Consider the following 26,408-nt stretch of genomic DNA (forward strand, 5'->3'; position numbering starts at 1 on the left):
ATACTTTCAGGTCAACTATGTAGAAATTGTTACCATTTTGAAGTATATTTTAAAAGTCTTTTATGGAATATATTCCAAATGCCTACTGATCCCTTTGTACTTGTAGTAATGGTTCAAAACAAAATCTAGGTGCAGCCCTAATTAAGGGTTTGTTAAATAGTGAGATCCTTCTTCCTACCTATTGTAAGTCTTTAGTTGTGGAGAAAAGTTTGACATTATCCACTAAAATGGGATGTCACATAAATAGAAATATGCATTTATTTGCTATACTTTTGATTATTGCTATAATTGAAATATTCTATTCCACAAAATTTTTAGTGCTTCAGCCACTCTTATATATTATATCATTCATAGCCTGGAATTTCCAAACAGACATCGTTTTGCTAGAAAAATACTCTGATTAGTTGTGGCAGCCATATATTAATATTTGCATAGAGAAATAGCCCGTTTCTCCCCTGTTTGTTTTCTGTGTAGTTAGGTACATAGTCATTTATTTATGTGCCTAGAAATATTAAAACTGGGTTTGACAGATCAGATATGACTACAGCTATTTATACAATTATGGTTTTCAATATCAAACCATTTACCCTGACATTTTGCCAAGAGGGTATTGCCTATTTAAAAAATAATGTATTTTAAGTTTTCACTTCTTTCTGTGTATTCCATATTTTCTGCTTTTAAGCTGCCTAAATCTTTTTTGAAACCATACTCTATCACAGCCACGAATAGCAGTAACTCTTACAAGTCTATTTTTCTGCCCTAACCAGTTTGGCTCAGTGATTAGAGCATCAGCCTGTGGACTGAAGGGTCTTGGGTTTGATTGTGGTCAAGGGCGCATACCTCGGTTGCAGGCTCGATCCCGGCACCCTGAGTGGGAGGCAACCATTCGATGTCTCTCTCACATTGATGTTTCTCTCTCTCTCTCCCACTCTCTCTGAAAAGCAATGGAAAAAATATCCTCAAGTGAGGATTAAAAACAAAATTATTTTTCTTAACCATTTGGCTGTTCTCAAATTTGGACCCTTCAAAATCCCAAGAATTTTGCATACACACTGTGTGCCTGAATAACTGAACCTCATTCAGGGTGAGCCACCTTTTGAAGGTAGAACTGGGTGAAACTATGGTGCTCTGTTGTTACTGTTTTTCTATAGCTTTAAATCCTGCTCATTGTGTTCAGGAGACTGAGCCTTTTTCTTCCCTACTTCATGTCCATTCACCTTCCCACTTACTCTGTGAGAGACCATGTACATACAACAAGGGAAAATTCCGTCAGTGTAAATGCTGAGCCTGAGCATTGCAGAGTGCTTTCCTCATGCGGATTCCCTGCCCCAAAGGCTGCTCTGGGTCTGTGGTATGATGGTCAGTGTCCTTCTCTGGGAGCTGGTCACAGCTGAGCCCTTTGTGTGACAATAAGCAAATAACTCCCCTTCTTTATGCTTAGGTTTCCTCCTCACTAAAATGAGATGATTAAACTTCATATTCCAGGGCTGTTCTTTTTCCAAAATTGGACCCTATGATTTGACACTGTTTACTAGTTCCTTTGAATTCAATAGTTAGAAAGCAAGAAGAAAAATAACCACAATTAATGCAAACTCTCTCAAGTTTAAAATGTCTCCTTGCCACAACCTCTTACCCCATTTGAAGATTGTTCCAGGCCTCAGTTTTCATTTCCTAAATATGTGAGTTATGCCTCTTTATTTCTGTAGTTGAGTTGATTTTATTGGTTTCTATCAGTGTCATAGAGAATGCTTATATAATCAGGTGTACTTTTGTCTTCTCAATGTAAAAACAATCTAATGAACAAAAGATAATTTACTGTAAAAGTGTAACATGTAAAATTTAATAGTATTTGTGCTAAGTGAATACCAGAAAAAATGGAAATGCTCAGTATTTTAAAAACATTGACATTAAATACATATAACCAGGAAGCACCAACAAAATTGAATTAACAGTAATGAGCAGCATTCACTGATACAGAAGTCCCCCTTATCTTCAGGGGATATGGATCTTTCCAGGGCTCCCAGGGAATACCTGAAAATACAGGTAGTACCAAACTCTATATATACTTTGTCTTTTTCTATACATACATACCTATGATAAAGTTTAATTTACAAATTAGTCACAGTAAGAGATTAACAACAATAACTAAAAATAGAACAGTTATAACAACATACTATATAGTAAGTTATGTGAATATAGTGTATCTCTCTCTCAGAATATCTGGTACTGTACTTACCCTGCTTGTGATGATCTGCTAGGATACAGTGCGTACATGATGAGATGATGTGAAGTACTCAGAACAGCACATAATTTAAAACTTAGCAATTCTTTCTTGAATTTCCATTTAATATTTTCAAACTGCTGTTGATTGCAGGTGGCTGAAACCCTGGAAAGTGAGGTAAAGGGGGACTGCTGTACTCAATTATGGAAAGAGAAAACTGAAGTATTACTTTCTATGCCTCTGGTAGATACTTACACATTTACAACTGCATATTCTAGAATTGTTTCAATAGTGAAATATGATAAAATTTATGTGGAATCTTATTCCTAAAAAAAGTCACATTTTAAATCAATGTGATTAAAACATAATGGAAAATGAACTGGAATTAGATGTACCAAGACATTATAATTTTAATAAAAAATTTAGTAAGATACAAAAGATTTTGAAAGATTTTTAAAATACAATTTTCCTGCTATTTTTGAAAAATTGAAAATAGGAAAAAGAGTAAAGAAAAAATGTAATTAAAGAAGACTTGTCAGTTCATGGCTCTCAGCAATATAGAAAGTTTTGTCATCTTTGGCTTCATTCTGACACAAAGCCCCTACACATGAAGCATGTGCTGTGTTAGAAATCAGAACCATTTTTGAACAGTATTAATCTTCTCTTAGAAAAATGTAGCCTTACACAGTGTCTCTAGGAAGTAAGATTAAACACAGACCTCACATGGCATAAAAGCTAGGTCACAAATATAGATGGCACCAATAATCTGACTTTAAGATTCAGAGTTTTATCCTTGTGAAAATCTAGTCTTTTAGTGTATTTTGTACTGGCTTTAGAAGAAGAGCTCCACCAGTGGGTGGGATGAATCTTAAACTCTTCTGTCCTGTAGGTTCCTGAGTTGTGGTAAGACACTCTGATTCTTTTTTGTTTTTAAATATATCTTTATTGATTTCAGAGAGAGAGAGAGAGAGAGATAGAAACATCAATGATGAGAGAGTCACTGATCAGCTGCCTCCTGCATGCCCCAGACTGGGGATCGAGCCCGCAACCCGGGCATGTGCCCTGACTGGGAATCAAACCCGATCGCCTGGATCCTAGGTCGACGCTCAACCGCTGAGCCACACCTGGCCGGGCAACACTCTGATTCTTGTCCCCATTTCTCTATCGCTGCTGGAAGCGGGGAAGGTCACAGGAAGGTAATTATCAGTTCATTCCATTCCCACAACTTCTGTTAGAGGGCCAGTGTCCCCAGGTCACAGAGGAAGGATGTGAACCTTAGTGAGGTTCATTGGCGGGGGTATGTCGGGGTGGGAGGATGCAGGACCTTGGTGTCCAGATTCTAAGCCTGAGTTCCCTGAGGGACCTGCACTCTTTCCTGGCTAGTATTTTACATAGATACTGTCAGCATGGGTAGCTGAAACAGGATTTTGTGAAAAACTCTATTCCCACTCAACGCCCTCCTTTATTCTTGTTCCTCTAATGCATCCTCTTATTGTTGCCAACATTTAGAGTCTGCTTTATCAGTGACCTTTGCATAAACATTTTCATTGGTTTTCCACTGATTTGAGGTAGTCCATTATCTGACTGCAGTTTTTAACATTATTTTTCATTTCCCCATATAAAAGATTCTTGTCCATTTTATTTGGATAATAGACTGATACCTGATTTCATATCAACAAAATGTATTTCTACTTTTTAAAAAATCCTGTTGTTTTCTCTCTTAGAAAACTGCTGCTTATTCCTTTGTTCATGCTCTATCTTTAGCCAGTCATCCTTTTACTATATGGTAGCAGAGAAGAGAGAGTAAAAACTCATAATTTTATTGCATTATTGGTATGCTGATGCATTAAACTCAGCAAGAGTCTAATTTGTCATTTTTGTTAAAAGGCAGAATTGATTAAAATTGCTTCTTTAATTTGGAGGTTGAAGTGGTCAAGATTGTTAGGTACACTTTTTTTTTTTTTTTTTAATGTGACACCTAATATATTCCACAAATAGTGGAAAGCACATTAAAGTCAAAGTACAGTGATCTTTATTCTTTTATTGGAACTATTCCTTAAATTTACTTAACCTAAGCATTATTTTTCTTATTGTTAGTATGATGATGATAGTAGTAGGAGTATGATTATTATGAGTATTATTCAAGAAAGTGCAGCAGAAAGCTTTCAGTGCAGTGCCTAGTAGATGCTCAGTAAATGCAGTTTAAAATTAAAAGTTACTAGTTTCTTTGAATTTTTTCTTTAGGTAAACTAAAAAATGTTTCAGAAAGTGAAAGGATACTGGCATTGAGAAATAAACTGATGAAAAAATTAGAATCTGCCCTTCTCTAGGTGATAAGAAAGTAAAAAATATATACTTTCTAAAAAGTAGAGGATGGTCATTTGGTCAGGCAAAGGAAACAAAGTCCACTAACATAAATTTATTAGCCTTTAACTGAAACTTGTAACCACTGTAACAAGTCAAGGCAAAGGTTTAAATTCTCGGAATAAGGAGACAGATGTGTCATTATTTGCTGGTTCCTGGGAAACCTATGACAGTGGCTGGAATAACTAACAGGATTGATAACATGATCTCCATTCTAGATTTCTCTTCTCCAGTCTACATCCAGCTGCCTCATGCACATGAGCATGTACAAACTGAACGTGATGAAAACTGGCCTAGTTCAAACCTGTTGATCATTTGTTGCTGAATTAAACAGCTTATTATTTGCCTGGTTGCTTAAGCATCCTGATTGCCCCCTTTTTTCTTTATTTGGTAGATTCATATATACATACACACAAACAGCTATACGTCCATCCACACATACATCTAACAGACATTAATTGAGCACCTATGTTCCAGGCCTTATTCTTGGTGCTAAGAATATAACAGTGAACAGAGTTTCTACTTTTAAGGGCCTTGTTTTCAAATAGGGGGAGAGAGAAATCTCAAATATATGGTATGTGAGGAGTAAGTGCTTTGGAGGAGGAAAGCTGGGTGAGAATGATGGTGATAGAGAATACAGTGGTCGGGAGATGGAGGGGGTTGCTATTCTGTACAAGTCAGTAAGGGAAGCTTTTCTTTAAGGCTTTACAGGATTCCTCTGCTGCAGTGTAGTGGAGGAGATTGCAGTTCGTCAAGACTGGAAGTGGGCGATACATTAGAAAGCACTTGTGGTCCAGGTGAGAAAGAACAGTAGCCACAAGCTGGGGAGAAGTAGTAAATATTTTGTAGTTAGAATTTGCCAATTCACTGATGGGTTTAAATGTGGTTTTTGAGGGAAAGGAGGATGACGTCACACTTTTTGACTTGAGAAATTGCAGCTGCCTTTTCTGAGATGAGGAAAACTGTTGAAAGCGTAGGGGTGTGTGTGAGTGTGGTTTTGCACGTGTCAAATTGAAGATGCCCTTCAACATCAAAGTAAAGATATTGAGAGTAGGCAGTTGGATATTCAGGTGTGGAATTCAGGAGAGAGATGTGGGCTGGGTGCTACTTTGGGAACTTACCCCTCTCTCCATCCTGGTTGCTGCCTCTCTAGGTGAGCGTGCCATTTTCTGTCATTTGGCTTACCATCTCTCCCTTCTGCCTGGCCTCCACCATCACTTTTGCCGCTCTTTCAGTTCACCTTCAACAGCCTGAGTTTCTCCTGAAATGCAGGAACTTTGCCGTGTCTCATGCTTATGCCTTACATGGCCCCTCCGTGCTCGGAGGATGACATCCAGGCTTCTCACCCGGTTTAAAAGGTCTTGCGTGATCTGGTGCCTGACTAGTTTCTGGCGTCATTTATTTCCATTCAGTATCCTCTGCTCACTGTTCTCACTTTTTCCTGTGCCCTTCATGTTCTTGTAACTTTGCAGCCTTCAAAACACTGTCATTCCATTATTTGGGCCTTTCTCCCTGTGTCTCCAAACCTCACCCGCCTCTCTCCTTTTCTCTCGTAAGCGTTTGCTTAGGCGTCACTCCCATGAAGGCCGTCCCTGACCAGCACTCGTGAAGGGGCCATTCTTCATTCCCCTCGGTGCTTACCGAGACACCGAAGACACAGCCATGCATTGTAATTGCCGTTTACTTCATATTCCCCTCTCTCACTCCGTAACCTCTGTGAACCTGTGCGTCTGTTTTGTCAGTGTTATTTCTGTCATGCCTAGCATAGACCCTTCTAGGCGGTGCTTTATAAATATTTCTTGTTTGAATGAAAGAATAAATAAGTAGTGCAGCTGATGATAAAACATGTATGCAAAATTCAGCAAAGTTTCTACATTCCAGCAGTAATAGTTTAAAAGCACAGCAGGGAAAAGTAGAATTAACCACCCCACCCCCGCCCCCAAATACTAAAAAGTATAATTTAGATGCATTTAAGACACCAAACACTAAAAATAAATATATGGGTTGCCTATGTTAAGTTGAATAATTATAGACACATGTCATATTCATGATTGGAAAAATTGAAAATTGTCAACATATCAGGTCTCCCCAATCTATTTACAAATGCCTTGCAATTAAAATACAGTTCAAATGGATTATATTTTTGGAACTTTTGAATTACTCTAAAGTTCAAATGGAAAAAGAACTGAGTGAGAAAAGTGAAGACAATTTAGAAAACAAAGAAAAATTTGAACAACCAGTTAATAAGATGTTAACAGTGCTTAAGACAGAGTGATGGTAGCACAGGAGTAGGACCTAGAACAAGGCAACAGAAGTAGAAGCTTAGAAAAATAAGTATAGGATAAAAGTGGAATGTAAAATCACTTGAGAAAGATTGGTGATTACTCACAAAATTATACAGAGGTAGTTAATATTTTGACAACTATGACATTTGATCCATATCTCACATATGTACCAAACACATGTAATTATAATATGCTTTTCTGATATAATAATCATGTAATTATAATGTGCCATCCTATATATATGAAGATGCTTTTTAAGTTATTTTCTCCCCCAAATTAGTGTTCTATTTGTACATGTCTAATTAAAGACTTGACTCCATTGTTCTTTGTTATCAAAATCCTAATTTTGTAAGATGACTGACTTTGACTAGAAGCGCTGTCCATGGACATAAGAGAAAAGATGACAGGATCACTTTATTGGTTATAGCTGATAACCTCGGCTCTTAAATACTGTGCTGTAACTATAGGTCATATATTGTTGTTTAGCGTGATGTATTCTCATTGTTATTATTATTACCAAGGATAGAGAGGTTAAATACATTTGTTGATTTTAAAACACTCAAATAAAATAGGCTGAGTATCAAAATCTGACTATTTTTTGAAGATTTGGAAAACAAATTGTAAACGGTCTACTATTCCAGTTTTGTTTGAGCTGTATTTTTAAATAAGCATGGTATATCAAACATAAAATAGCTGTGTGCTTGTTTTTGTTTAGCATTCTTATAGCTAACTTCTTCAACTATCCTAAGTGTAAGTGTGTGTGTGTGTATACATACATATATATATGTTATAATTGTATCTCGTATACTGTTCAGATGAGCTACCTGTACTTATTCTTGCACTCAGTGGTATTGGTTTCTATAGTGTACATTAGATTTATTTTTGTTTTTCCTGTTAGTCCTTCAAATATTTACACTTAATAGTTTTTCTAGCATAAGAGCCACCAGTACCTATCTGAAATAGTTTAGGTCTTGGGATATCTATTACTTAATTATTTTTATGACTATGGTGATTTAAAAGCTTTGTATCTTTTTTAGATTTTTGATGATGGAAAGTTCACATCCTGCCCTTTAGCAGCTGAACATCTTCCTGCTCCTAACATGGATCTATTCTTGGTTTTACAGAGAGAAGAGAAGAGGAAGATTTTGAAGAGAAGAAAGTTCTTAAAAAAAAAATTAAAGAACTTAAATTTCTAGATTCTAAAGTTGCCCAGAACCTTTGTAAGTATAAGATTTTAATACTATTAAACTAGTAAGACATGCTAGAGGTATTGTCTTTAAATTATTTCATTTTCTTTATGACTTGTTTTTATTTTGTTATTTTTTATAATTTGTATAATAAATTCAAAGATAACTTTAGGCAACTTGTGGTTTAAATTCTTCAAAAGATTAAAGCATATTATAAAATAAAACTAAGAAAACTGTTTAGAATGAAAATATATCTACAATAATTGAAAAGAAAACTACCCTTTAAATTCTCTTTTTTAAGTATATAAGTAAAGAAGGAAGTAAGTGATGACATTATGAAATAAATTTTGTAGTGGATTCTTTCTTTTATATGTCTGAGTATTATTTGTAATTCCTGATCACACACAAAGGAGGTTGGAATATTAATGGAAATAAGGAATGATGAGTAAAATGAATTTCATTATTCCATCTGAACAGTTCAAAGCATTTCTTCAAAAGTACTGACTGGAAATATTTTAGATTTAATTACTGTTATAGGGAGCTAAATACTTACTATTGAACTGTCTTCCTGACTGAGTTACTGTGGGAGAAGAGGGCCAATCGTTTTGCTTCTAACTCATTTCTAACATCCTTAACTGCATCAAAGATGGTTCTGCTTGGAACTGAGATAATGTCTGTATATATTACTTTCTGATGGTGCAGGTGGGATGTCATGTGGAGAACGTAGAGGCATGAACAGTTCACATGGCTTTCAGCCTGCCTTTTAGTTATTACATGCCTCAAGTAAGCTCTCAGCAAGTACGAACAAAAGTTCTTTGTTGAGAGTATAAAGATCCATGCTATTGATTAAAGAGGGAGTTCAGGCTGTGTGTGCAAAAGGCAGAGTTGCTGTTCCTTTTGTGAAAGTCATGGAACCTCCTTCCTTTCACAGTCACTATGATAGAGGGCCATCCCTTTTCTGTAGTGTAGGCTGCTGTGGTCTCTGACTACTATATAGACATTAATGCTATTGGCCAATACATAGTTCTTTATGTCTGGCCACAAGTTGATTGCATAACACCTTTCAAGTTAGGTGTTGACCATGTGACTTGTGGAGATGCGATAACTTTTGTGTGGAAGCATTTAATTGCTGGTGCAAGAAAGTCCAGTGCTCTTCCCCTTCACCCAGAATGGCAGTCAGAATGGTGTCCATCAGCCTGATGGAGGATCATGAGTAAGAGAGCCCTGCCTTTCTGATGTGTGTGATGGACGTGTAGTCTGAATTAGAATTCATTTTTTATTTTTGTTTTGTGCTTTTCCACTGAAGTTTTGATGATTATTACATAATACAGATATTTCATGGAATTTCCTCCCTTAAAGGAACATCAACTCAGTTTAAAGCACTATTAACTTGGATAATGTCAAAAAGTTTTGTGTTCTGTGATCTGAAAGAGATGGTTATTTTCTTGAAAAATGTCCATGACCTGCATTACAAATTCTTAGTCTTGTCTCTATAAATAGCCTCATTATGGGTCCTAAAGATATATCATTTTGAATAGAATGCTTTTTAAGTGAGTCAGCCATGGTAAGTTGGCCCACATATTCCTCTTAAAGTTGAATATGTGACTTGTTGGACAGGGTTCTTTAGTATTATTTACATGTTATAGAAGATGTGCTAAATAGGATTTCAAATTTAATTATAATAGTAATTACTGATTCCCTTTATGTGCTAGCTGTGTCCTCGGCCCTTTAGCCTTTGCCACAGCCCACTGCGTAGGTAGCAGTGTTGACGTGGTAGGTAGGGAATCTGGTGGGTGGAGCAGTTCAGTGACTTGAATAAGATTGCTCATTTTGAAAGTGTCCAATAGGTATATGTTAGTTATATCTATTCCTACTTAGAGATAACAAAATGACATTATCATAGAGCAGGATGCTGTTTTGTTTGCTTTAGCTAGAGAATATATATGTATCCATTCACTTAATTGTTAATCACGTTTTAAAGTATAAGATCAAAAGGTCCAGTATCATACCGTGTCATATTATGATGAAATACATTCTAGTAGTAGTCTTGCTCTCTCTGATTGTAGCAAGTGTTATGATTTAAGCTATAAGAAGCTTTAGCAGCCTTAAAATCTTTACTGTAATTATAGTTTCATTCACAGCTGTTTTTTGACTATGAAATTCAGTCTTTTGAGATACTGAATTCCGAGAAAAGAGTCTTATGATAGTGACAAGACTTTATCTTGTTACTTAGAAATCTAATTTTTCTTAACTGAAATACTCTATAGAATTATGAGGAAAGGATCTAAAATCACCCATGTATTTATTTAAAGAAATATTTTGAGTTTATAGAGGTTTTGGCAAAGACTTTGGACGCATAAAAGATAGAATTCCAGCCACTCTACAACCAAGAGATGGCTCAGGAGTTCTACAGGTTTCATGTGCTTTACAAGACTTTTTGGAGGGGGTATTAGAGCTGTAAAGGGAGGAACCCAGGAATCTACAAATTAACATAAAGGTTTAAATATTTATAAATTCCTTAGGAAACGTGTGACTGGTTCCAAAATCTGCACACTTTACCCTCCTTCAATGACTCAAAGCTTCCCACTGGGATCTATATAATCACATATTGAAGGATAAGATGCATGTTAGTAAAAATATTAATTTTAATGGGTCTTTTGGAGGCTGTAATTGAGTCTTATATTATTCTCAGTAACTTTTAACTATTAAAATAATGTGTTGTCTTCTGAATAGTGTGTTATGCATTAGGCCATTTTCAACTCTTTGGCAGTTTTTTTTTCTGCCCTTAGTTATAGCAAATGTTTTCCACAAAAGAATTTATTCATAAACTATTAAAAAAACGAGTTCAGTCTTTCTAAATATGTGTGTTTAATGTGTATGCTGTTTTAATTATGGAATAATACATGGAAATAGTGAATGAATTATAAATAGAGAAAAAAGTAAAGGAATAAAGTATGTTTATCTGCAAAGTAAATTTTTAATTCCATACTTTATTCATTCAATGCTTAGTTGAATTTGAATTTCCCATTTTTGGTGTTACTAAGGCAGGGTGAGGCATACTGTGGCCCTTGGGCCAAATCTTGTCCATTGCCTTTTTTTTTAAACAAGGTTTTATTGGAACTTGGCCAGCACATTAATTTGCACATTGTTTATGGCTGCTTTAGTGCTACAATAGCAGAGTTGAGTAGCTGTGACAGAGACTGTGTGGCTCACAAATCATGAAATATTTACTGTGTTTCTCTTTAGAGAAAAAGTGTGGTAGCCCCTGCTCTAAATGTATGCCTGTTCTGTGATTGTACCAATTTACTCTTATACCATCAGTGCTTGAGTTTCCCACTCTATGACTTCCCAAAAGCTTGTTTATCTAGTTTGGCTTTAAAAAAATAATAATTATGCTTGAGACTTGTTGAAGCTCCTTGATCTCATATTTTGTGTCTCTCTAATTCTGGAAAATTCTCTGATATTTTTTCTTCATATATGTTTCTTTCCTGTTCTTTTTGTGATTTCCTTTTGGAACTCTAAGTAGATATTTTTTAAATATCTTTACTAATCTATATCTCATAACTTTGTATTTTTCCAACTCTTTATGTTACACTCTGGATTCCAATCTTTCATGTCACAACTTTTCTGTTCTTGATGTCTAATTCATATGTTCAGTTTATAATTTCATTAGTTTTATTTATACATGTGATTTCTAAAAATTCTGCATTTTTCCCTTAAATCTTTTTGTTTCTTTTTAGTAATTTTTTTTTTCCTGTCCAATGCTTCAAACTTTCCTTTCTTATCTTTAAATAGTTATTTTCTCCCAGGATTTCTGCTTTTCTTTCAGGACAGCTCAGAACTGCATTTAATATTAAGATTAAAAAATATATTTTAAGATACCTCTCTCTTCTAAGTATCTCTCTGCCTTACTGCCCAAAATATAAAACTATCATTTCTTTCTGTCTCAGTTACTGTATTATGCCTCAGAGGAATTCTGTCTTTTTGATTATTCTATTTAATGTTATAACCTTCTCTATATGTTGTTTCCATAGACTAGATTTCTTGAATGGAATTTATTGTTTCTCAAATGGAATTAATAATTTGAAATATTCTGATTTATCTTACTAAGTTTTCAATTCAGATTATATTTTAACAGTCTGTGTTCTCAATTTGCTTACTCCTGAGGTTTAGCATGTTACATTTATTTAGGTGATTTTTGTCTTATTCTTTTAATTGAGTTTACATACATTTTGCCCATTTTCCTGTTTGGACCTAATGGTATTCTAAATGAAGTAAACAGGTGCTCTGTGAATTTTGAAGCATGTTTATCCTTCCAGCTTCCTTGCTTTTTAATTGCTTTAAGTACTTTGACATTAGTGTTTTTCTTTCATGTTGTCAGATATCAATCTTTGCATATGTTTTCCATTGGTTTTTATGATTAAGAAGTTCTCTAACCATAAAAGAGCTAATTTGCCATGCTAATTTTCTTTTAGTATTCCTTCTGTTGTCACTATTTATATTTAATTCTACAATCATATGCAACTTGTTTTGTACATGATGTTCAGATTTAGACTTTATTCCCTCCCCATCAATTATTCATCAATTACTCTTAAAGAGCATATATTAGTTACCATATTTTCTTGCTTTCTAATGTCTACTATGGGGTTATTCTTTTGTAATTCCATTAATCTCGATCTGTTACAACATCACTTAGATTCTTTATTTCATCTTGTTGTGATATTAAGGATTACACATGTTCATATTTTACACCTACTTTATAGCACTATTATCCCAGACTTATGACTGTTTGATTCCGAAATGTGTGAATGAAGCTAGTGATAAGAGCATAGAGGGTGCCTTTGTTTTTCAGTGTAGGTGATACATGGTATCCTCAGGAATCTGGAATACAGCCATACTCTAAGAGAGAAGTAGATCATATTTTCTGAGTCTGATGAAAAATAGTGTCTTTATTTGAAAATACGTACTGACAGAATTACGTAAGTTCAGTATATAAAATAGTGGGCTAGTGGTTAGCAAGCCCTGAGTATGTTCAATAAGTGACACCTGTCTCTGGAGAGAAGCAACAATAATAGCAGAATAAGGGGAGAACAGCAAAAGCATCAAATCAGGTTCTGTGGCAGTATCTTGTATACCTTCGTAGCTTTTTGAGAAGACCATTGTGTTTTAGCACTAGATATAGGAGGTACCAAAAATTAAGTAATGTTGGAATTCTCAGTAATAACATAGTATCTCATATAATTCATTTGGATAGTTTTCCATGAAAATTTGTTTCTAACTGTGGATGTCTAAGCTTTAGTTACATGCAAAGACTAGTTCTCTGGCATAATGTCTGAACAGTGATGTCTGGCATAATATTTCTGAACAGTGAACTATTGTAACTTGTAAAAGTGTTAATATCCTGCTTAGCAGTTTTCCTAAAATACTTTTTCTGAACTATTTAGTAAGGCTGGAAGATACTATACAAGCTAATAACACACATGTTTAGACAAATATTACATGCACATATTGGGTCTTTATGGTTCTTTTCTTTATAATGTGATATTTTTATAGTGAACCAAACATTTTTAATCACTTGAAAATTCGCACCATTCCTATGATAAGCTAATAACTAATCATTAAAAATCAACCTTGAAATCAGCATAATCATATAGGACTTGTTTAAACACTGGGTCTAAAACTGGAGAAGTATACAATGTGCTAATGAAAGTTTCCCCCACACTAATTTTATTAAATGTTTTAAAATCTTTAGTTTTATGAATTATTTGCAATTTCACATGTAGAACTATGTCTCCAACTCCTTTCGTAACCTTATCCATTATGAACTGATTCTCCCTTTTAGCAATCTTCCTGAGCTCTTTTCGGGTGCCATATGAAGAAATCAAAATGATGGTATTGGAAGTGGATGAAACACAGTTGGCAGAGCCTATGATTCAGGTAAACAAAGAAGCAGAGAGCTTAAGTTCCAATATTTCATTGCAAGCTTCTCATTAAAAAGAAATCTGTAAGTGAAGCAAAATTCTTAAACCAAATCGTTCAACCGGAAAATCATTGCTGCGTAATTACTTATAGCATAACTTCTGCATTGCCAGGAGATAAAACTCTGAATGCTCTTAACTGCAAACTAAATAATAATGCCATCAAATGATTACTTTTCAATTATTTTAAATGACTGTTTTCCAAAAGTCAGGTTGTTTAATTTTACATTTTTGTTTTTGTTACAGTTAAGACTAGTAATGTGTTAATTTAAATTTATTTGTATAACCTTTTTAGAGTGTGTTTTTCTTAGGCTTATATGTCTTCTAAAGTTGTATTATTATTTAATATAAGATCAAGGGAGATTTCTCTTTACTTAGAGTAACCTTACTGATAATCCCTACTGGAGTCATTTGTGTTCCTATGCATAATACAGATAGTTTGCATAGTGTTCTGAATTCATTCAGAAAGCTGGAAGATTTTTAAAAGGATTTCTACTGACAGTATTATTTAAGGAATGCTAGTGTGGTGTCAGAGTTACTTGCTGAATTCCACATAAAGCATCAATAATACATATCGAGATAGAATTTCAGTTTGGAGAATCAAACCACAAATTATATAGCAAGAGGATGATATCTTTTGTTTACTATCATGTATTTTTATAGTGGAAGGGTAATAATGGTTTAGCAGTGAAAAGAAAACAAGGACTATTTATTAGTGTCAACAAGCCATTAAAATTATGGTAGAGATTTTAATTCATCAATAAATGGTAACCTTAGGACTTGTTCTTGGTTTGCCTCTCCTCTCTTGTCTTCTGAATGTAGTGGTAATATATAATCCCATTAGTGATTTGTGCTATGAATCTCAGACATAAACGACCTGATTCAACAACTCTTGTTTAAATACTTATTCTCTTGCAGTTTCTTTTTACTAGAACTTTGTCTTTGTTATTGTTGATTGTATAAATGCCTTCTTTTTTTTTTTTTAAATATATCTTTATTGATTTCAGAGAGAGGAAAGGAGAGGGAGAGAGAGAGAGAGACATCAATGATGAGAGAGTCATTGATCGAGCCCACAACCTGGGCATGTGCCCTGACTGGGAATCCAGCCCTGATCGCCTGGATCCCAGGTGGACGCTCAACCGCTGAGCCACACCCGTTTGGGCTGTGCCTTCTTCTTAATTGATTCCAGCTTCCTTAAAGAAAATTTTTCTCCCTAATACATGTTCATATTGTTTATAATGTACTTGTTAAACATTTATGGAGTAGCTTTTAACTTGCTTACATGACTGTTTTGGATGATCATGTGGCTTTTGTTGTGTAGAGATGAAAGAACACTTATTTGCATACGAAATTTGTGCCCAAAGAATATTAAATTCCATGTAACATTACTATATTAGTTTTTGATTACTGCTATAGCACTTTTCCACAAATTTAGTGGCTTAGAATTACACGAATGTGTATTATTTTAACGTTTCTGTAGACCAGAAGCCCGGCCTGGGCCTTACTGTGCTAAAGTCTAGGTATTGGCAGGCTTGCATTTCTTTCCATAGGCTTTAGGGAAGACTTTGTTTTTTTTGTTTTGTGTGTTGTATTTTTTTTGGTCTTTTCCAGCTCCTCATGGCTGCCTCCTTCCTTGGCTCCTGGGCACCTTTCTTCATCTTCCAGGCCAGCAATGTTGCATCTCTCTGTTAGTTTCTTCCATAGCTCTATCTCCCTCTCACTTGATGGTTCTTTCTTCCTCTTCCATTTGTAAAGACCTTTATGATTATATTGGGCACATCCAGATAATCCAGGATAATCTCCCTGTTTTAAGGTCAGCTAAAAATAATATTTTGACAGGTTCTGGGGATTAGATGTGGATGTCTTGGGGGAGGTTCGATCATTATTCTGCCCACCATACTTGCTAAATATGAAACCAGTCTTACGAATTTAAAACCTAAAACTTTAGCTTGGACAATACAAAGTCTTCATATATTCATTAAAAAACAAGAATTCCATGGTATTTCTCTTTTTTTAATGTAAAAAATATGTTTCTTATTGTAAAGCAAAGAGCTGCCTATGTTGAATAGGGCATGGAAAGAGCATTGCTTTGTAACAATCATTTGGTAGGTTTTGTTCATTGTCATGATTTCATTTTGGCATGTGTATCTATTTATTTATTCATACATAACAAGATATCAGTATCGATGTCATTTTCTCACCTCATTCTTTACCCATTGACCTATGTTCCATGTTTTGTTAATTTATTTAGTGTGTATGTGTGCGCACTTGCGTGCACACATGCATGCATGTATGTGCCCACCATGTGCAGGGCACTACGTTAGGCTCAATCAGACAGACTTTACATTTTTGGAATTGATAGTGTGGCAAGGGAGATTTTATATATATATATGTCTGTATGTATGTATGTATAATTAAAATACAAGACAAACATAGCTGATTTACAATAGTTATAGAACTACGTAATGTGTCAGGGGAGAGCTAGGTGTGTGTATGTGTAAAGATAAGGGCACTCAAAGGCTGAGTACTGTGTGGATGTGGAAAGGGCATAGGGTTGTGTGAGGATTGGAGTGAGGGGCAGTTACTCTGGCAGTAATAAAACCCTGAGCTGTGAGGGAAAAGCTGGCAGGGTGTGGGCAACTGTGAAGAGTTTAGTTTGATAGGATCTTGGGATTTGGGAAGTGTATGGGGAATGTGGTAAAGGAGACACAAAGCTAGGCTGGGCCTGTGCTCTTACAAATCATGATAGTTTTATTACTCGGGGAAGCAAAAATAATGAAGTGGAAAATTAATAAATTCCTGATGAGAGATTAAAATTTAATTATATATTAACTAAAAATATTCAAGGGGATTGGATGGTCATATAAAGAGTGCTGAAGAAATTTAGAGGCCTGATGTAATAAATAATTCAAGTAATCCAGCTGTCAACTAGAATGATTAAAAGAAAATATAAATAACCAAGCCTTTTGGTCTCAAGCAGTTCTACTAAGAGAAATTTCTATTTATATGGAAAAATCATATACTACCTGCATGTTTTTATTCAGTTGGTAGCATTAATACTGAATGTGTTTTTTAGGGATAATCTTAAATTGCCACTTTTTATTTGTTTCTTTTTGGCCAGCCAACCAAATTTTTGTTCAAAGATGCACAGTGAGTCAAAAACTTGTTCTTTGATTTGACTACTTTGATATATAACATTTTCTAACATTATTTTAAACTAATAACACCTTTGGGGACTTATTTCCCCATTAATATCTATAGCATGATGTAGGTTTAATTTAAATTTGAACTTGAATTTGGGCTTGCACAGAATATACTGATATTATAACTTGGGATTGTGAGCACAAACTACTCTTTTTTTCTTAATTTTATTATCAGTATGCTAACTTGTTATAACACTACTATAGTCAATTATTTTTTGACACAGAGGATCTACATAGACTTTGTCCGAGGGAGTGTGTAATCATATAAGTTCTAACAGGGAAAAATAATTATATGTATTCCTTCGTCTTTCTCCACTGGGAGTGTTTCTCTTGTCTGTGTGTGTGTGGCTTGGGAAAGGCTGTGCTGGACAAAGGAGCCAAAATGACTGAACCTGTGGTTTTCAGACTGCAGATAACACAGGCAAAGGGCGTTTCAGCCACAGGCACTTAGTTCCTAAAGGGACCATATATGCATTTGCTTTTATCTGCAAAGTATATCATTCTGTGTCTTTAATGCCTTTTCACTTTTTCTTTCACATCAGAATAATTACTTTGTCTTTGTTTTAGATATCTTCATTTTTATTATTAAAACCATACTCATATTGATTAAATCTTGCAAGAACTATCATTAAAATTCCCTTGATTCCTTTCCTATGCTTTCCCTTGCCTTTTAGTAGCAATATGATAATTTCTTTTATTCCCGTGAGTGAAGTGTTAAAATATGTTTGGCTTCGTCTGAAATTTCTGACGTTTAATTCCCTAAAGCTGAAATGTAATTGATCACATTTATCCAGGTGAGAAAGCTGTTTCTTTGGTATAGGTTGAGCTCTTCTTTCTCAATTATATAACTAATCAAATAAACATTCAGTAGGGCTTGATTTGAATATATAATAACTCTGGATAGAGAAGAAGAAAACTGCTTTCAAGATGCAGAGAATACAGCTTAAGGCTTAGTATAAAAGGGAGGTTTCATAGAAATAAAACTAAAGATTGACTTCTTTACTGATTTCCTTCCCAGAGTTTATTAATAAATTTACCTAGAATTCAAGAAGCACATTTATTGAAGATATTTTCTTTTGGTTTTAATTTTTAGAACTTAATAAAGCATCTTCCTGATCAAGAACAATTAAATTCATTGTCTCAGTTCAAGAGTGACTATAACAACTTAAGTGAACCAGAGCAGTTTGCTGTTGTGGTGAGTACTCTCAGTGTTAACTCTCCTTTGATGGGATTTTAATTAATACTGTGGAAAACAGGAAAGAAAATGTCAAGCTTTTCACATCATTGTTACTCACAAACCTTTAATGTCCATTTCTTTATTTTTTTAACCTAAGGATATTTGTGGGAAATTATATTAAAATATATATTGAAACTCTAGCCATAAGGGAAGTCCAAGGAGGCTTTAAAAAGTCTAAACATGATTTTTATGTTCTCTGATATCAAAATGTAAAATGAAAATTATGATTTGTTCCAGAGCAAGAGTAGCTTCAGTTTCTCATTCTAACCACTCACTTCAGTTCATCTCATATTTTAGATCTGAAATTAGAAATACAATTTTGTGGGGTGTTTTGTTTTGTGGCAATGAGGTTGAAAAATGAATACATTTTTAAAAATCTTCAGAAACCTTGATAATCTTGTTCCAGTTTCCTATTTATAGAAGTTGGGGTCTGAAGAGGTGAGAAGACTTGCCAATGTTATATATTAGCTGTGTTGCAACTTAAAATTAAGATTTTTATCAAGCCTTCTTTCTCTTGCCTTTTTCTCCTACCTTTAAATGTGCATTTGAGGTTGGTTACGCTCAGTTATCATGATGATACTTTAATGTAGTGTTTCATTTTTTATTATTATATGATTATTTGTTTTTTTCCTTGCTTCTTCAGTTATATTATTACCAATCTCCAGGGACAGGATGAAATTGCATTTGACATAATTTTGAAAATTTGGATTGACTAACTGAACAACTATATCTGCATACCATAGTTTGCATGTTGTAGGCATTTGCTCATAAACTCCTTCCTGTCTCTTCATAAACCCCTTCTACTCAGCCCACCCTGCAGTGCCTCCCCCTCCTCCTGTCCACCAAGTTCACAAAACTCAGAATAGAACACAGAAGAAAAAAAGCAGGTTTTTTCCTGTTTACCGTCTTCTAATTCTTATTATAAAGTTCTTTTTAACTTACTATATTTACAAAAATGTTTTCTTTTTAATCCAGTTCTTTAGGGTATTCTTTTTTTTCTTCCCCTGTACCCCTTTATTTCTTGTTGGCTTTATTTTCTATTACCTGATCACTTTGTCTTAATCCCTGTATAATGTTCTTCTTGCAATGTCTTCCATATGAGAATAAATAAGGGAAAATTTGCATTAAAATTTTAACCACAGACGTTTAAAATTTTGATCTTTGCCATTGTTTTGACTCTTGAATGAAAATCACAAAATGTAAAATTATAATTTTAAAATATTTTCCACATACCTTAAGTCTGAAACATACAAATTTATATGAAAATCTCTACTTAATTAACAACTTATGCTGCCTATCACTGAAAAGATTTAAAACTATTCCCACATTCTAGTGACTGTCACAGAAGAATGAACTTAAACTAGCAAATGTTTTAGGTTTATTTAAAATAGCCAGGTTATGCCCTCCTTTAAACACTAGAGTTCAAATCATAGAGCTGTGATTTACAAGCAGTGTACTCATAGGGGTCAGAACATTAAAATAATTATATTCCCAGATACTAGTGCTAGAGGTTATAGTTTTTATTTTAAGACAGTAATGGACCACTTTCCTTTCAGGACATGTCAATTCAGACTTGACCTTGAATATACTCATTCCATCGCAGGTCATACCTGACTGCAAATGGAATTTAATGTGGAAATAGTAATGCTGTTGAAAAACATCTGCTGTGCACAATATGAACAGTGCTTTATCATCTGTTGATTATGAATATTCTAGAACACATTGTTTTGAGTTCCGGCTTGTTTGGAACTAACATTTTAAAAAATGATTGTTTTGATGAAGAAAGGGGAAATAAAGTTGAGGAAAAAGTGAAAACATATATATGGATATATATCTGTAGATCAATATATAAAATGGATATATATATACATAAATGTCAAATAGTAATGTTCTTCACCTTTGCCTTTTTCCATTTCAACTTTTTATCATTCTCAATTTCTTAAATTAGTTTCCCCTATTTCTTGACTCTACCTTCCCCCTAGAAGAGGAGGAATCCTGCTTAAAGTTTGAAGCAGTAGTTGAAAATTACCCCCCACCACCACCATATGTAGAACCGTGTGGAATGCCAGAGTTTTCTATTCTTTTTTCTAGAATAAAAGCTCAATATTAAGTTCACTAATTCATTAGAGTGATATGTTTTTAACTTATCAACATTATATAAGTAATAATAATTTGATGGGTTTAGGGGACTGATTATAATTATCATGTATATTTCTGAAAGATTCCCATATTACCAAGTTTCATGTTTCAAGTAAAAAACTTAATGAAATTATGTTTTATTATGTTATGGAAAATGTGCTATTAACTTTGAGGTAAGGTAGACTGCAGATTCTTATGTGACTTTTATTTTGTAGAAAAACATTTACTTATTGACCTAACCTAGATTTAAAGTAATAATCATTTCAACCTGAAAAATCATCACAGAGTCATAAACAGAGAATCGTCGAAGGTAGAGATAGCCTTAGCACCCCCCAAATAGGGCTGAAGTTTGCCTTTTCATTTGTTTTCATCATAGACTTGTGATTAGCTCTGTTTCATTCTCAGTTTCTATAGATTCATACTGTGATTTCTAGCATTGTTTTTATTTTAACAAAAATCAGTTAAAATTCTACAGTTATATTACTTGCTGGTGAGTTTTATTATTTCTTTTATCCATTAATTTGATTTTTGTGAAGTACAGATTTCTCAGGTGTATTGTATATAAACATACACCCAAATTTGACACAATAATGGATAGAGCTCCTACAGTTGTTTGCATTATATAATCAGCTTTAATTCCATGCACAAATTATGTAAAAGAATAAACAAACAGGACTTTTGCATGCATTTACATTATTTTGTCTTTGATAGAAAGGCAGTATGCAAAAGTAACACATCCAGAATGCTAGTCACCAGAGTCAATTAAAGACCAATTAGAATACATAAGATATAACATGTAAATTAGAAATATGTTTTACTTTTGTCTTGTATTACTTTACATACAACTTTCCAGGGCTGTATGTCCTATAGAGTGTTGTATACATATATGTTATTTAGAAATGTTATGTCAATATCCATTAAATTATATGTTCTTGAAGCTTTCTTTCAACCACTAAAGCATTTGATATGTCTATAGTCTCTCCAGGATTCCTGTAATAGGGAGTTTCATATTCAGTTTTATTTATTTCTCCCTTGAAATTGGAAGCAAATTGTTTTTTTATTTTTTTTTTTTCTGCTGATATTATCTCCTTTCCTAAAGGAACCATCTCAATCCATGAGTACTAGACATGGGTACTTTTATGAAACTAAGGGTTTAGTTGCTCATCTGCTTTTTCTAGTAATTCAGAATTTTAAGGTACCTTTCTGAACTAATAGTCCTTGTCACCCTTATGACTTGCACATTAGTCAGTCTGGTCAGGACACTACTCAAGTGTTCTAGAACTGGTCCTGTTTATGCATTGCAGTGTATTAGTGGTGGTGACATGGTGGTGTTTGGTGGGCTGGTACCTTTAGGATTGATACCCAGTGCTATGAATTTAGGGCCTAAAACTGTAGTGATATTATTGACTTGTTTTTGTAGCTAATTACAGTATATTTATGTGTCCTATATTTTCTGGGAGATTTTGGCATATGAAAAATGACCCATCAAAAATTCTGGACTTAGTGTTCTGGTCAAATGGTATTTTAGAGGAATGCTCTGGGATGTGGTCCATCTCTGTATCTTTTTGTGTGACTTGAAATGAACGAGACACTCTACATGCTGATTTTTTTGTTTAGGTTCTGGGCAGAGGACACTGAGTGTTGACTGATTTGCTTAATTTGAAAAATTATTTTCCTTGGCCAGTCCAGGACAAAACTTTTTATTGAGAAATCAGTTTATATTTGGCATGACTTAGCCTCATGCTTTATTCAGCTTAATTTTCTGTTAATGAGATGATGAAATGAAAAATATACTTTCTAGAAACTTACTTATTAGATCCGTTAGTTGCCTGTTTCTTTTCTCAGATTCCTTCCTTCTCTCTTTAGCCCCAACACTTTATTCATCCCTCAAAATATTGCCTACTTACCGAAGATTGGTTCCCATTGAGTAGAACCTGGTTTTAGTTGTATAACTGCATTTAAAAAAAATATATGCAGTGTTTCTTTTTCTTTTTTAAATATATCTTTATTGATTTCAGAGAGAAGGGAGAGGGAGAGAGAGATAGAAACATCAATGATGAGAGAGTCATTGATTGAGCCCACAACCTGGGCATGTGCCCTGACTGGGAATCGAACCACAATCTCCTGGATCCTAGGCTGATGCTCAACCACTGAGCCACGCCCTGCCGGGCTGCAGTGTTTCTTTAATCACTAAACCACCAAGTAAAATTACTGTGCTCATAGTAGCCTGGTTTAACTATGTGAGAAATAAGATATGTAAATATTCAGTGGGATCAGAAGATTAGCTGTAGTTTGAAAAAGGCCTAAAAATTTGCATTTGAAGCTTAGTGCACTATACTTTGATTAAAAATTCTAGGTTTTTGAGTATTTGTCTCTGTATTATTTAATTCCGTTAAGCTGTCTGTCCTTCAAAAGGAATCAAACCCTTTATGGGCCCGTTAAACCAAACAGGTGTCTTGTTTGTGTGCTGTATTTTGATCTGCCATTTGGTGTCACTGTAGGGCAGGGCTTTTCAACTTTGTGCAGTAGAGGCCTCCATTTATTTTTATTTTTTTCAATCAAAAATTGTTGTAGGAAGTTCATGCATATTTCCCTACATTAAAACTGCTTCATTTTAAAGTACACCCTAATATTTATGTTGTAAAACATTCAAATAATGTATAAAAATATTGAATGCAATTTATAATTTCCTTTTATCCCACTACCCCACTGCATTCCATGTTATCATTTTTATTATTTTGTTGGACTTCCTATTTATTTGTACTTACAAATGTATGCATATTCATATGCACATTTAACATACATTTTTCTGAAACTTTTTTATCATAAAATATATTTTGGAGATTATTTTCATGATATGCTGTTTTAAATTTCTTATGTGGTATTTCGTGGTCCGTACTAAGACTTTTCCTTTTAACTATTCTCTTAATGAAGGATGGTTCATTTTTGTTTACCCCAGGGTTTAAAAAAAATAATTCTGCATACACCTTTGTGTATGTATTTGAAGGCTCTGTATCCTTGAGGTCAGTGAGCATGAACTCTGGGTTTAAATCTTAGATCGACCTTTCTATCTGTGATCTTGGGTAGGTACTCATCTTTCTGTTCCTCAGTTTCCTTGTTTATGAAATGGGACCATGTTAGTTTCCTACTGCTGCTATAACAGATTACCACCAATTTAGTGGCTTAAAACAACACAAGTTTATTATAATCTTACAGTTTTGCAGATCAGAAGTCCAAAGTGGCTCATCAGTGCTGCATTCCTTCCAAAGGCTCTAGGAGTGGAATTTATTTCCTTGCTTTTTCCAGCTTCCAGAGGCTGCTCACATTCCCTGGCTCATGGTCTAGCATCACTCTGACTTCTGCTTTGGTCCTTACATCTCTTTCTTATATCTCCTAACTTCTTATATGGATCCTGTGATTATATTGGGCCTACTTGGATAATCCAGGATAAACTAGGATAAACTCCTCATCGAAAGATCCTTATTTAGTTCCACCTGCAAAGTCTCTCTTGCCATGCAGAGTTACATATTCAAAAGTTTTGGTGATTAGTATGTGACCATATGTGGCGGAACATTGTTCTGCCAACCACAGGGATGATAATAGTGCCCACCTCCATTGTGTGGTCTTGAGTATTAAATAAATTGATATAAGGAATATGTGTAAATCATCTTGTACTCATAAACTCTTCATAAAGGTTAGCTTTTTATTATTACATCTTTAGGAAAGAGTTCTAGAATTTGAATTGATAGGTCAAAAGTTATTTTTAATCTTGATGATTACTGCCAAATTATTTTTCTAGGACTTATGTCAGTTTATACTTTTATGAACAAATCCATGAGGATTCTTTTTCTTGTACCAGTACCAATACTTAATATTATATTTTTTCATTTGGTGTTTTTTTGTTTTGTTTTTTACTTTATATTTTCTGGTTATTTAAATAAGATTGAAGCACTATATATTTATTGGTTATTTATGTTTCTACATAGAATTGCCTGTTAAGCATTTGTTTTTCTATTATCTTTTTGCCTTATAGTTTATGAGAGCTGCTTATATAATCTATATGTTAGTCCTATGTAAATGTTTGCAATTTTTCTTATTTTCTCTCACTGATCTTTCTGCCTTTATTTATGATATCTGCTATACCTTGCATTTTTGAAGCTTAGTTTTAGAAGTGAATTGAGATAAAGATTCCAGTTACTCATTTAATGATAGGAATGCGTTCTATGTACAGAGAAAGCTTGGTCCTTTGTACGCAGTAGAAGTATGTTAAATAGCAGTAGAGTAAGTCTTTAGTTTGATTGTATGGAACATCTTGTATAGGTGTAAAATGAAGAGTGAGAGGCAATTGACTTTCTTTCACTGGCTCCCGAAAATCCTTTAGTTGCTCCTTATTTATTTATTTATTTATTTAAATTCTCACCTGAGGATATTTTTTCCATTGCTCTTCAGAGACAGTGGAAAAACGAGAGAGAGGGAGAGAGGGAAAGGAGAGAAACATCGATGTGAGAGAGACACATTGATTGGTTACCTCCCACACCTCCCCTGATCAGGACTGGGGATCTAGCCTGCAACCGAAGTATGTGCCCTTGGTCAGAATCAAACCCAGGACCCTTTAGTCGGAGGGCCGACACTCTAAACACTGAGCCAAACCAGCTAGGGTACTCTCCATAATTTTTACATGGGTGTCCAAAATCCCTAAAATAGCAATTGGCCTTAAAAAACGACAAAAACTTTATTGAGATATAATTGGCATACAATAAAATGCACATATTTAAGCTTTTAAAAATTTGATTAATTTCAATATATGAAAACACCCATGAAATCATCACCATAATCAAAATAATGACCCTTGCCATCACAACCAAATATTTCCTTGGGTCTCTCTCTGATCCCCTCCTCTCCTCCCGGACACCCATCATTAGGTCTTTAATGAAGCAATTCCCCTTCCACCTCCTGTCTTACTTTTTTCCTGTGCTTCCTCTTTCCTCAGCAGCTTGTTGTGCACCATCCTGAGGCCTGTCAATACGCTTCCTGTGCCCTTTGAGGAAGCCTTCTCTGGAATGTGTTCCCTAATACTTCTGGTTCTCCCTACAACATTCAGTATTCTTTTTTTTGTGTTACCATAATGCCTGGTGCATATCTCTAAATGGCTCTTAACCTGGAATATAAGTCTTATTGTACATGTTACAGTCTTCATTTATGCTCAAAACTTTTTGACGGGCTATAGTATATCATGCTCATCTTTATATTACCAGCACATGGCACATCTTCTAGCACATGGTGGCCACATGATGTTGGCTAAATGAATATATGAAATAAGGAAGAGATGAACAGAAGGGAGGGAAAATATATAGTAACAACAATAAAATAAAATAAAAAGTTAAAAAAAATTTTTTTGAATATTAAATTTTTAGAGCAGTTTAAGGTTCACAGCAAAATTGGGAAGGTACAGAGATTTCCCCCATACCACACCCTACACACATGCATTGCCTTCCCCCATTATCAGCATCCCTCACTAGAGTGGTACATTTGTTACAATTGATGGACCTACATAGACACAATAGTGATTGCCCCAGAGTCTACAGATTACATTAGAGTTCCCTCTTGGTGTTGTACATTGTATGGGTTTGGACAAATGTATAATGGTGTGTGTACATTATCATGGTTTTATGAAGAGTATTTTTGTTGCCCTAAAACAAATGTTTTTAAAAATTTCCTTTTAAAATAAAAATGTTGATTATTTTTGAAGTAATTTTAATTTTTGTTAAAATGAATCTCTAAATAATGACTTCTC

At 34.4% G+C, this 26,408-nt stretch overlaps 1 protein-coding gene across 1 annotated transcript in view; it reads left to right on the top strand.

Moving 5' to 3' along the window:
- The window catches only part of DIAPH3 (diaphanous related formin 3), a 425,390-nt gene that overhangs the window by 184,309 nt on the left and 214,673 nt on the right, over nt 1-26,408 (top strand). Inside the window, exons 18-20 of the mRNA XM_087814306.1 lie at nt 7,995-8,090; nt 13,900-13,994; nt 18,332-18,433. Coding sequence (XP_087670432.1) covers nt 7,995-8,090; nt 13,900-13,994; nt 18,332-18,433 — 293 coding nt within the window. The remainder of the gene's footprint in view (nt 1-7,994; nt 8,091-13,899; nt 13,995-18,331; nt 18,434-26,408) is intronic.

Source organism: Miniopterus natalensis, chromosome 2, assembly GCF_054644295.1.
Source record: "Miniopterus natalensis isolate mMinNat1 chromosome 2, mMinNat1.hap1, whole genome shotgun sequence".
Taxonomy (NCBI): domain Eukaryota; kingdom Metazoa; phylum Chordata; class Mammalia; order Chiroptera; family Miniopteridae; genus Miniopterus; species Miniopterus natalensis.